This window comes from Mobula birostris, chromosome 1 (genome assembly GCF_030028105.1).
Source record: "Mobula birostris isolate sMobBir1 chromosome 1, sMobBir1.hap1, whole genome shotgun sequence".
In the NCBI taxonomy this organism is placed as follows: domain Eukaryota; kingdom Metazoa; phylum Chordata; class Chondrichthyes; order Myliobatiformes; family Myliobatidae; genus Mobula; species Mobula birostris.
Genome location: NC_092370.1, coordinates 23736859 through 23750183, shown reverse-complemented (window position 1 = coordinate 23750183; position 13325 = coordinate 23736859). Strand labels below are relative to the sequence as shown.

Genomic DNA, 13325 nt, shown 5'->3' with positions numbered 1-13325 from the left:
CTAAATCAGGGGTTTCCAGCCTGGGGTCCACAGACACCTTGCTGGATGGTATTGGTGCATGGCATTTAAAAAGGTTGTGAACCCCTGCTTGAAATACAATAAAAATAATAAAATTCAAAGATCCAAGATTTTTATAAACTTAAAAAAAATCCCCATTGTACCTTGAATATTAATAATGTATAAAAATATACTGCAATATATAGTCACAAATTAACACTGAAATCCTTGAGTATTAATTCCAAAATCTTACAAGCTATCCACATTTTGGAATACTGTAATAATAATCTTAAATAATTTATTAATGTTTAGAGCCATGAATTGATGCTAATTGTTAAACACAGTTAAATACCTTTGAATGGCCACTGTGAGACTGTGGAGCTGTTGTAAGAAGTGAAAGTCCTCCTCAACGCTTGAGATTGAGATGAATTATGTAGCAGAGTACGTCATTATTTGTAAATATATCGTAAGTTATTATTCGTAACCATAAGCATTTGATATGGACACTGAATTCTGATACGAACAAGGATAACATTTAGTCAAAACTGGTTTTCAGAACTGTATTTGGAGCTTTAGAGGAGACAAAAGAGACAAAAGTTCGGGTGACTTTTTGGCATGCGTTAATTTAATAAATTTATAACCTTTAATATAGAAACATCTTAAATACAATAAAGAAAAGTTATTCCGCAATATTGCACATGGCTCGAAAACAACACATACAAAATAAAGAATGCTATTTTGTAAATAGCACGTACAGAGAAGCATTCTGTTCACTACTTTTTAAAGCAGGTCCATGGACTGTACATAGCCACACTCAGAACAGGTCACCGTCACATAAACTGCTTCAACTAGTTGATGCTTGCCTTGATGCAACACAACAGTTACAAGGGTTCAGAATACACTGACAGAAGGCCAAGAAGCTTTGGTTGCACTCCATATTATCATCAACATAAAAATACAGCATAGCCATTAAACTGCAGCTCCTAAAACAGCAACGATATATACAGCCAAACCAATGTTTGAGCAGATTCTGGAACCAGCTGCCTTAGAGGGGATGAACCTTAAAAGCAGCTTTCACTATTAAGAAATAACTGGTGTTTAAAATAGTACCTTAGTAGTATTGTAAATTGAATTCCTGCTTGTACGTTTAATACTCCACTTCCCCATGCTTCTTGTGAAATATAACCTCTACAAAGTAATCTGCTATATTGCTCAGCAGGGGTTCAACTTTGGCTAATTCAATGTCTTTCGCTCCTTCATTCAAGGGACACATTCACAATGATAAATTAACCATTCTTCATAAGCCACTTGCCACACTGTAAACTCGTATCGCCTTAAGTCAATAATCTATACTTATCAGCAGTGCAAATTAAATCTCACTGATGTGTTTCACATCTAGCCACACACAAGCACAACTCAGTAAGCTAATTCCAGTATTTTTGTTTTCAAGTGTCCTAAACTAAAAATTTAAGTGCAATTAGTGGGTTCATTTTTTGAAAGAAGGGGTGAACAACTGTGTGCGCTGCATGCGCAGAGAGTGCAAGGCCACAAGACAGCACCCACGCAGCAGCGCCCCGATATTGTACAGCGCCCCCGAGCCTCCTCTGCGTGTGGAAAAAATCCACACCAAGGTAGGCACCACAGGGGCAGCCACTGCCAACAAGTCGACAATAAAATGCTCGCTCCAGTAACTTCTCTGACACACCGGCTGGTCCTCTGAGACACTAAATTCATCGTTATCGGTCTGGTCAAAGGCAGGTGTAAAAGTAGGCTCCGTCATACTGCTGACATTAGGTTGGTACTGTACTTGTTCATTGCAGGTGTGTGCCTGAGGGCTCTTGAAGTGGTTCACAGATTCTAATTTAGACACGAGAATTGTAGTATTGGGATTGTTTGGGGTTAAATCCATCAAAGTGTCAGTAGCTTTTGTTTCAAACTCTGATGGGCATACTTCTTGGCCAAGATCTGACACCCAGGTTGAAGAGATGGGGCTGACTGGGGTGTTATGTTGTGATTTTAGAATATGTAGAATGAGGCTTTGTACATCTGGGCTATATGGCACTACGTCAGTCTGGATAGCCTGTTCCCTGACTAGCCTATTATTGTTCGTCATAAAGATAATATTTGGAGCAGACATATCAAAAGCTGCACTGTTGCTAAGAATTGACTGCATTTCATTGGCTTGTGTCCAACTGCCATCTCCAGAGCAACCATCAGTGGGTTTTGACTGCAGTAACTGGTCAAAGAGGTCGGTCCTGCTTGCCATATCGTCGTTGGCAAGCAGGCCGCTATCAGCCATCTCCTCAACAGCCTGGTCTCCAACATCCATGGCTTCAGCCATTTTTGTGTAGGTTGCACTGCGAGCCAATGATTTCACAGGAGAAGAGCACATGCAGTCCAACGATGGATCATCCCTCGAAGCACCATTCTGGGCCAACTCCATGCTCTGCAGCAAAGACTCCAGTTTTTTGTTTTGGATATTAATATCAACAAAATATTTTTGAACCCCCTTATCCTTCTCGACCAAACTGTTCTTCATGGTGTCAATCACCTCACGGAGTTGTTTAATCTCCTTGCGAGCTTCCTTTAGTGCAAGCTGAGCTTCAACTCGGTGACATTCCTCTTCGATCCAGTCCTCCCGCATGCGAGCAAGTTGGGACTTGAGATCAGCAACTTCAGATTCCCTGTTTGACAAAAAAAGACAAGGATGAACATGAGTACCATTTGGAATAGGTGCATTTTCAAAGTAACACAGGCACGTTCAAACAACTTGGAAATTCGGATTGTCTGTGGTTTGTTTCTTTGGAGCTCTGGAATTGTGAGAAGTCAGCTGATGAATAGGGCAATTAAAAATCTGTGTAATTTGCATACAAAGATTTTAAAATTAGAACCACAGAACACTACAGCACAGAAAACAGGCCATCTGGCCCTTGTAGTCTGTGCTGAAACATTATTTCGCCAGTCCCATTAACTCGCATCCAGTCCATAACCCTCCAGACCTCTCCCATCCATGTATCTATCCAATTTATTCTTAAAACTTAAGAGTGAGCTCGCACTTACCACGTCAGATGGCAGCTCGTTCCACACTCCCACCACTCTCTGAGTGAAGAAGTTCCCCCTAAATCTTTCCCCTTTCACCTTGAAGCCATGTCCTCTCATATTTATCTCTCCTAATCTAAGTGGAAAGAGCCTACTCGCATTTACTCTGTTTATACCCCTCATTATTTTGTAAACCTCTATCAAATCTCCCCTCATTCTTCTACGCTCCAAGGAATAAAGTCCTAACCTGTTCAATCTTTTCCTGTAACTCAACTCCTGAAGACCTGGCAACATCCTAGTACATCTTCTCTGCACTCTTTCAATCTTACTGATATCCTTCTGAAAGTTAGGTGACCAGAACTGTACACAATACTCCAAATTTGGCCTCACCAATTTCTTATACAACCTCCCCATAACATCCCAACTCCTATACTCAATACTTTGATTTATGAATGCCAGGATGCCAAAAGCCTTCTTTACAACCCTGTCTACCCGTGACGCCACTTTTGGGGAATTATGTATCTGAACTCCCAGATCCCTTTGTTCCTCGGCACTCCTCGGTGCCCTACCATTTACTGTGTATGTCCTACCTCGATTAATTTAATTTAGTCAGTAGCAGCAAGTCTTCTCACTGCACCATAATGAAATTCTGTGCTCCGATTTTTGTGGAAGGTGGCGTTGAGCTGTATCAATATACTGTAGTTAAACTTATTTTGAAGTTTGAACATAGAGCTTTAAACAAAAAAATTAATTGGTTTATTATTATCACACATGCCAAGATCAAGTGAAAAGCTTTGCTTGCATTATTTAAATGATCTAAAGCTGCTGAAGTGTAGCATCCTTCTACAACTAAATGATCAATTGCACAGTATAATATTCAAGTTTACTTTAGAACCAATTCATTTTCTCTTCAGATTTTGTAGAAATATTTCAGCTGATCGAAATTTCACAGGTTCATAAGTAATAAAATTTTGTGCATACTGTAAGTTTATTTTACCTGCAGGTTACATTATCTACAAATATATACTGCAAATCCCAAGAAATCAATGGACCAAAAACTGGCTTTCTAATCTCCCTGCCTAAAGACAGAAGTAAGTACTTGGAGCCAGGTCACATAGATTTGTTGCAGTTCCAGTGAAGAGGAAAGCAAGATTGCAGAATTAAATAGCTCTTCATTTGTTCTAATTTCAAATCGTCACTGTAGCCAGCATCATGGGTCTAAAGTTCTGATATTAATTCTGTTTTGATTTTTCTAACAAATAATTTTAGGATAATTAATTTTTTTTTGGATATAGACTTAAACTGGTGCACACAATACTCCACTTGAGGACCATCTTTTCCAATATCCCAGCCCAGTGAATACTACTGCCAATACAAGCATGCAACACCTTTGGCATTCCTCTTGTGAGTATTAATGAAGTTATTGCGAATGGATAGATGCTTCTGCTGAAAGAGCAGATTGATTTCATCTGCTAGTATCACAAGCAGTAATTGAAGTGCTGTGCAATGTAATCAATGTGCAATTGATTCTTATGCTCTCAATGTTTTGCCTGCCAAGATCATTGATACTATGTTGTATCATGGATAAACACTAACTCTTCCTTAATGACGAAGGCAGAATGTAGTGTGACATAACAGGGAAGTTCAATGCCTCTGCACATTGCAGTGAGAGTTGCATCCAATGATCCACATAACCAAGAAACGAAAATCAATCCAACTCCGTCATGAATGGTCTCAAGCCTGGCTGTGAAAGGAGATGGCCCATCCTGTAAAAACCCAGAGCTATAGAAGCTCCAAAGACCTTGATTGGCACAGGACAGAGGACCCTGGCGAGCTGCTGTAGGCAGCCTATGCATTACCAGGGGTGATGGGCTTAAGAAGAAGAAGAAAAATCAGTCCAATGTCCAAAATGCAATCTGTCCTCACTTCTGAATCACAGAAAAAGATTTACATGGACTGTGATTATAAACACTGAAAATGCTATCATGGAAGAGGTATAATTCATGATTTTTACAGACACAAGAGATTCTGGAGAGTCTCTGCAGACGTGAAATGTTGGAGGAACTCAGAAGATCGGGCAGCGTTTTTGGAGGGGAATAGACAGTCAATGTTTCAGGCTGGGACACTTCATCAGGTAGATGCTGCCTGATTTGCTAAGCTCCTCCAGCATTTTGTGTGTTGCTCAGGATTGTTGTGTAGGTGCATAAACAACAGTATTGTCAAAATTAGGTGACCACACCAAAGCAAAGATTTCAGGTACACTGTTGTGATTTTAGTTACTAATAGAGATGATTAAAGCTACATGGACAAGAGAAAATCTGCAGATACTGGAAATCAAAGCAACACACACAAAATGTCCCGATGAAGGGTCTTGGCCCAAAATGTCGACTGCTTACTCTTTTCCATTGATGCTGCCTGGCCTGCTGAGTTCCTCTAGCACTTTGTGTGTGTTGCTTGGATTTTTATATTGCTATCAACTACCTTCGGATTGATACTCTTCACAGCTGTAGAGTTCAAGATTCAACAGCGAACAAGCAATCTTCATTTTGTCTTAACTGGCAAGATGGAGCTGGAGTCAAACAGGCACCAAAACTATTCCAACACTGGTCATTGACATAAGTCATTCTGGAAGATCTAAGAGGCTACCAATATCAATGTAGGTCTTCTTATTCTGAGAGTTCACACACTTTGCTTGCAACATCTTCCATTGTTCATCAACTTGCCAATAAGCCAGAATGAAATCCAGGAACAAAGCAACTGCAGAGTATTATCTGATCTGGGTAAGTGGTGCAAGGCAGTGTGAGCTGATGAACTTTCTGGTGAAAGGTCTATTTCCCATAAACACATTTCATTCTAACAAATGAACACAACAGATTCTGCAGATGCTGGATATCCACAGCAATGTACACAAAATGCTGGAGGAACTCAGCAGGTCAGGTTTGGGCTGAGGCCCTTCACTTGTCCCGATGAGTGGACACAGCCTGAAATGTCAGCTGTTAATTTATTTCCATAGACGCTGCCTGACCTGCGGAGTTCCTCCAGCACTTTGCATGTGTTCCTTGGCATTTTAACACACCTCTTATTTGACATGAACTTTAAGTTCATGTGCAGTGGATGTATATGCACACACCCTTTAGGCGTTGGTTATAATCTTTCAAAATTCAAACACAAGGAATTCTGCAGATGCTGGAATTTCAAGCAACACACATCAAAGTTGCTGGTGAACACAGCAGGCCAGGCAGCATCTATAGGAAGAGGTACAGTCGATGTTTCGGGCCGAGGAACTTCGTCCGGTGATCCTGGGTCACCTGGGCAAGGGTGTCTGGTGTTGAAAGTCCTGAAACGGCCAATGACCCCGGGTTACATCATTCTTCAGGGTCTTCGCGCATCCTAGGATGTTTCTGAACATCAGAGAGTCATAGAAAACTACAGCAGGCCCTTCAGCCCATCTAGTCCATGTCGAAACTGCCTACTCCCATTGACCTGCCCTGGGACCATAGACCTCCATACCCCTACCATCCATGTACCTATCCAAGCTTTGCTTAAGTGTTGAAATCGAGCTCGCTGTTGAATCTTGAACTCCTGACGAAGGGTCTCGGCCCGAAACGTCGACTGTACCTCTTCCTATAGATGCTGCCTGGCCTGCTGCGTTCACCAGCAACTTTGATGTATCTTTCAAAATTCCCTTGATTCTGGAAAGGACCCAATGGAAACCACAGAAATAAAAAAATGCTCCAAATCAAAAAAAGCGAGAACACAAGAACCTCCAGCTCTGGAAAATGCAGGGAAATAATTGTTTTTTTTTAGGAATCTGTAACTGGGCATTTATAGACCTTTACAGAATTTTATAGACTATTATAGACTTTTCACAGAGCCAATGTGGTTTTATGAAAGGAATCATATTTAACAAATTTATTGAAAATTCGTTGAGGATGCAACAAACAAGGTAGTAAAGGGATATTGAAGATATAAAATATTCGGAATTTCCAATAAGTTTTTGCTAAGATGCCACATAAATTATTACTGCGCATAAGCTTATGGACTTGGTGTAATAGATAACATGTTTTACTATGGATCACTTTCACATTGGCATGATGCAAGCTGCCAGCACAAGTGGCACACGCGAGCTCGATTTCAACGTTTAAGCAAAGCTTGGATAGGTACATGGATGGTAGGGGTATGGAGGTCTATGGTCCCGGGGCAGGTCAAAGGGAGTAGGCAGTTTCGACATGGACTAGATGGGCTGAAGGGCCTGCTGTACTTTTCTGACTCCCTGATGCTCAGAAACATCCTAGGATGTGCAAAGACCCTGATGAATGATGTAACCCGGGGTCATGGGTCATTTCAGGACTTTCAACACCAGACACCCTTACCCAGGTGACCCAGGGTTGATCAGGCCCTGGCTTGTGTCCCAGCAGCACTGGTCCATAGCCATCTGGAGGCTCACTCAGCAGCCTTCGAGACAGTCAGACGGCTCTTTTCCTTGCGGTGTCCAAAATGCCAAAGAGAGAGTAGGTTCTGCACAGCAAACAGCCAGAAAAACCTCCACACCCCACCTCTACAGACTTGCATTGTGTCCTCCATCCCTGTCCGCCACTGCTCCACCAGCTCCTGGTATTTGGCTTTCTTATGTTCAAATGCCTCCTCAATCTGGTCTTCCCAAGGAATTTTCCGTTCTACCATGGCCACTTGCTTCAAGGTTTCGAGGACAGGGAGCTTAATTGCTTGCCCAAGTTATAACTTGTGCGATGCTATAGGGGTCAGTTCAGTCAATATTACTCTCTTACTTGGTCCCTCCATCTACTTAGTAGGCAGATTTACTAACAATTATTGTCATAAGTGTAAAGGCAAGTTTTGTAAAAGCTACAAAGAGCCTGCAAAGGAATATACATGAAGAAGTAGATGAAAATATGGCATTTGAAAAGTAATCAAGGGAAATTTAGGTTATCTACCTTAAGAACAATAGGAAAGCAGAAATGGGGAGAGCGTATATAATGCTGATGTACAGGGAGATCCAGATGTTGTTCTTGAACCACAAGAAGTTCACATGTAGGCACAGCAAGTGATTAGAAAGATAAATGGCAAGTTGCTTATTTAAAGAGGTTTCATTTGCACTGTAGGTTCACTAGATTAATTCTTGGGACAAAACGATGGTCCTGAAAGGATGATTGAGCAGATCAGATCAGGCACAAAGTTATTTAAAGGCAGGGCAGACATTAAGGGCCATACAGCCCACTCTTGCACTTACTTCTCATGCTCTATTTTAATAGAGTCATAAAATCATTGAAAAATACAGCACAGAAACACGACTTTCAGCCCATCTAGTTCATGCCAAACTTTTTAACTGTTATTTCCATTGACCTGCACCAGCATCATAGCCCTCTACACCCCTATTATCCAAACTTCTCTTAAACTCTCAGTCAGTGCTCACTTAGAACCTCTGCAGTTACAGTCCACAAACCAAGCCAGAAACTTTGGTGTTATGATGGACTCCAGCTTAATTTTAAACTGCCACACTAAGACAATTAGAAAGTCAGCCTACTATCACCTTTAAAATATAGCGCAAGTTAAAGAGCTTATGTCTCAGCAAGATCTAGAAAAACTCATCCATTCATTTATTTTTAGTAGTCTCGACTACTATAATGGCATTTTCAGATTTCTGTAAAAAATCCCTGAGACAGCGGCAGCTCATTCAGAACACTGCTGCTAGAGTCCTCACTAAGACCAAGAAAGTAGAACACATCACTCCAGTTCTCAATCACTACACCGGCTTCCTGTCCATCAGAGGATTGACTTTAAAATATTACTACTGGTTTATAAAGCACTGAGTGGTCTTGGGCCAAAATACATCTCCAAACTCCTGCTGCGTTGTGAACCTTCCCGAGCTCTCCGGTTGTCTGGGAGGGGTCTGCTTACTGTCCCCAGGGTCAAAACTAAACATGGTGAAGCAGCTTTTAGTTACTCTGCTCCACATATCTGGAATAACCTTCCAGAGGATCTGAAGTCTGCCCCAACTTTAAGCTCTTTTAAATCGAGGCTTAAAACTTTTTTTTTCGCTTGAGCTTTTAATTAGAATCTCCTGTACTGTAACTTTTATTTTGTTTATTTTAATGTGATTTTATTCTCTTTATATTGTCTGAAATTTGATGTTTGATTTTTATATCTTGTTCTATGTAAAGCACTTTGAACTGCCTCGTGTACAAATAAAATTGCCTTGCCTTAAACATTGAAATCGGACCAGCATCCACCACATCTGCTGGCCCCTCATTCCACACTCTCACGACCCTCTGAGAGAAGTTTCCCCTCATGTTCCCCTTAAACTCTTCACCTTTCACCCTTAACCCACGAGCTCTAGTTGTAGTCCTACCCACCCTCAGTGAAAAAAGCCTCCTTGCATTTACCCTATCGATATCATAAGACCATAAGACAAAGGAGCAGAAGTAGGCCATTCGGCCCATCGAGTCTGCTCCGCCATTTTATCATGAGCTGATCCATTTTATCCTATTTAGTGCCACTGCCCCGCCTTCTCACCATAACCTTTGATGCCCTGGCTACTCAGATACCTATCAATCTCTGCCTTAAATACACCCAATGACTTGGCCTCCACTGCTGCCCGTGGCAACAAATTCCATAGATTCACCACCGTCTGGCTAAAAATTTTTTTTCGCATTTCTGTTCTGAAAGGGCGCCCTTCAATCCTGAAGTCATGCCCTCTCGTACGAGACTCCCCCATCATGGGAAACAACTTTGCCACATCCACTCTGTCCATGCCTTTTAACATTCGAAATGTTTCTATGAGGTCTCCCCTCATTCTTCTACCCCTCTTTGTGGTTGACAGTGTTGTGAAGATTCATGCCTTGCCACTCCTTCAACTCCTACACCCCGCAGGAAGGCAAAGTCATCGAAGAACATGGCAAGACTAATTTTAAAAGCACAAATTTTCTCTGTGAATGCAACAACATTGCTGAATATGGCCAAAAACACTAAATTATCTATTTGTTTAGGGGGAAAAGATGGAAGTGAAAATGATAGAAAAGGAAAAGTTCGCTAGGCTAAGCAAAAAAAAGCAATGTTTAACTAAAGAAGTAACACAGCGATATAACAGCTTGCTGCCAGGACTCAGAATCTTTAATTAGTGATAATGCTAACACAGGATTAAAAGGGGAAAAATAATTGTTAAAAAAGGCAGAAAGACCATGTCTTAGGTAACTGCTTTGCCAAACTGGTCTGTTCTATCTTTGAAAATAAGCACACCCTGGTCGCAACTTCAACTCATCCTCACTTCAGTTGCTCCAACTTTGGTCACGCAGAGCATTTTGGTAACACAGTGAACTTGATTTGCAAAACTGCAAAATCAGCATTAACCTGGGTATAGGTCAGGTGGGCTTCATCTGGAAGCCCAGCGGGTCCGGCAGAACTCTGCAAAATGTCATCATTTTGCTTGTAGGCAGAGGAAAGTAACATAAAGTAAATTTATTCTCAAAGTATGTCACCATCTACAACTCTGAGATTCATTTTGTTATGGACATATATCTAATAACCATAATAGAATGAATCAATGTAAATCCGCATCAACTGGGTGTCCAACCAGTGTGCAAAAGACAATAAACCGTGCAAATACTAAAAGAAAGAAAAAAAAATTAAATACATAAACAATAAATATCGAGAACATGAGATGAACAGACCTTGAAAGTTAGTCAATAAGTTGCCAACTGAAGTTTAGGATGGAGATGAGGAGGAATGGCTTTTCCCAGAGAGTGGTGAATCTGTGAAATTTTCTGCCCAAAGAAGCAGTGGAGGCTACCTCAGTAAGTATATTTAAGACAAGGTTGGATAGATTTTTGCATAGTAGGGGAATTAAGGGTTATGGAGAAAAGGCAGGTAGGTGGAGATGTGTTCATGGCCAGATCAGCCATGATCCTATTGAATGGTGGAGCAGGCTCGACGGGCCAGATGGCCGACTTCTGCTCCTATTTCTTATGTCCTTATGTCAGTGAAGTCGGTTAAAAAAAAATCCTGCATCTCTTAAAAATTCTGGTAAGGGGCAGGAAGTAAAAACAAATGGAGAAATTCAATTGCACAGTACCATTATTTTCACTGTTATGAGAAGGAAACGGTGTATTCCAGAGCTGTACAACAGCCATAGTTACAATGTCATTTTGTGCCATTCACTTGTGCAGGTGGTAGGTTTTCAGTAACAGATCCACATCTGTATATCACTGTAGATGTGGCACCTTTTTAAAGTCATAACCACCTTAGTTGTTGGTCACCGTCACCACAATTCCGTTCAGGTGTAAGACCCAAACCACATAAAGCTGCTGTGGTCTGCTGCCCGGCGCTGGAGAATGAAGACCCAATGTCACTATTGCTTCTCCTCCTGACCTCAAGGACACCGAAGCTATCAGCCATTTGAATAAACATAAGTACTATGGGTGCTATCACAATCAGGAGAAAATCTGCAGATGCTGGAAATCCAAGCAGCACACACAAAATGCTGGAGGAACTCAGCAGGCCAGGCAGCATCTATGGAAATGGGTAAATAGTTGACAATTCAGGCTGAGACCCTTTGCAATGGGTCTTTGTCTGAAATGTCAACTGTTTACTCTTTTTCATAGACGTTGCCTGGCCTGCTGTGTTCCACCAACATTTTGTGTCCATTACCGTGGATGCTAGCCTGGCACTCACACTGGTTTTGTGAGATAGTTTCTCTACAAAAGGACAGTGCAATGTCACACACACGGTTCAGGGAATTCAAGTGACACAATACAGAAAAGCACATGTTCACAGACTATATCTGCAAAAGCACCTACAGGGACCTACGCTGCAGTCTCATTCACCCTGAGCAGCAAAAGCTCCAGAGGATGACGTTTACCTCAGCTGTCATTTCATAGACTCACAAGCTTCTTCAATGCTACCGCATCTGGTGCTTCATCTAAGTCATTGTCAAAACTGGCTTCCTGGCTTTTGATCATTCCCAGCTGATCTGTGCCGTATATTGCAGCTTTGCTGCTCAACATAGCTGCAGCAAAGTCTCCAAGGCTCTCTTCAAATGGAGAAAAAAACTGCCCATTTTTCCTTCTGTAGAGAAGATGAGATAGAGGGGTGTATGCATTTGCCATGGCAGAAGACTTCTCTAAGCCTCAGACCTGATACATGACTGACATAACATCTTTGCAATGCATGGGCTTTCACCAGGCCCTCCAGTTTCCTCCCACAGTCCAAAGACGTACTGATTAGTAGGTTCATCTTTCTTAATCCAGTCCTGATGAAGGGTCTTGGCCAGAAATGTCGATTGTACTCTTTTCCAAAGATGCTGCCTGGCCTGCTGAGTTCCTCCAGTATTTTGTGTGTGTTGCTGTGGATTTCCAGCATCTGCGGAATTTATCTTGTTGGTGGTTAGTAGGTTAATTGGTCATTGTAAATTGTCCTGTGATTAGGTTAGGGTTAACTCTATCTCTAAATTTTTTTTCTTTGTAATTTATTTTTTATTGAAGTTGATATATACATATATATCATATAATCATCTAGCTCTAAATTAAAAATAAATAAATAATGCCTCGAATCTGCCGTCAAACCCTATAGTCCTTGAATCACACTTCTATTCCCTCATTGTTCATGATGCGGTAGAGTGACAGTAGAGCTTCCTTGAGGCCATAACCCAATATCCAGGGAGTCTACACAACTCTATTATTCTCGTTTTCCATTCCTGCTTCCTGGAGTCCTATGTTCCATCTGTGCAGCTGGGCAACACTACACTTAAAGCCGCAGCATCACAGGTGACTTTCCCCTCACTACAAGTATACTCCCGTGCTCGCCACACTACATCCAACACAAGCTCGTTGACAGGAGAAGACAAACCCTACTCGAGGTGGTTCAGCAGAAGCCGAGGAAGATGCAAAGGAGGTGCAAGAACAGCAACATCAGATATGTTACAGGACAGAGAAAGAAGGCCATGCTGTACTCCATAAAGTGGAAGGCCTCCTGTGTATGTTCTCGGCACATCTGGCTGCCACAACATCTCACTAACAGAATACTATGGGATTGCATGCCACTTGTATCCATCTAGCAATCTGAAAAAGTTTGCAAAGACTGCTGCAAAGTGTCTTTCAATAGTTTAAAAACGTACAGGCACTATGAAAGCAAATTATGTTAACCTGATTATTATAGTCAATGAATTAATTTCATCTTTTTCAAACAAAAAAATGTTCTAGATTCAGAAGAAACTGAACAGGAATAAAATTCATGATAGACAGGAAATATGTTCTATTTTAGACTATGTGCTTTTCAAA

General features: G+C 41.3%; 1 protein-coding gene across 4 annotated transcripts in view; it reads right to left on the bottom strand.

The window, feature by feature from the left end:
- Positions 1–614: 614 nt before the first annotated feature.
- Positions 615–13325, bottom strand: part of sybu (syntabulin (syntaxin-interacting)) — a 133135-nt gene continuing 120424 nt past the window's right edge. For all 4 annotated transcript variants that reach the window (XM_072252742.1, XM_072252732.1, XM_072252761.1 and 1 more), the window contains one exon: positions 615–2681. In XM_072252742.1, coding sequence (XP_072108843.1) covers positions 1484–2681 — 1198 coding nt within the window. In that variant the 3' untranslated portion in view covers positions 615–1483. The remainder of the gene's footprint in view (positions 2682–13325) is intronic.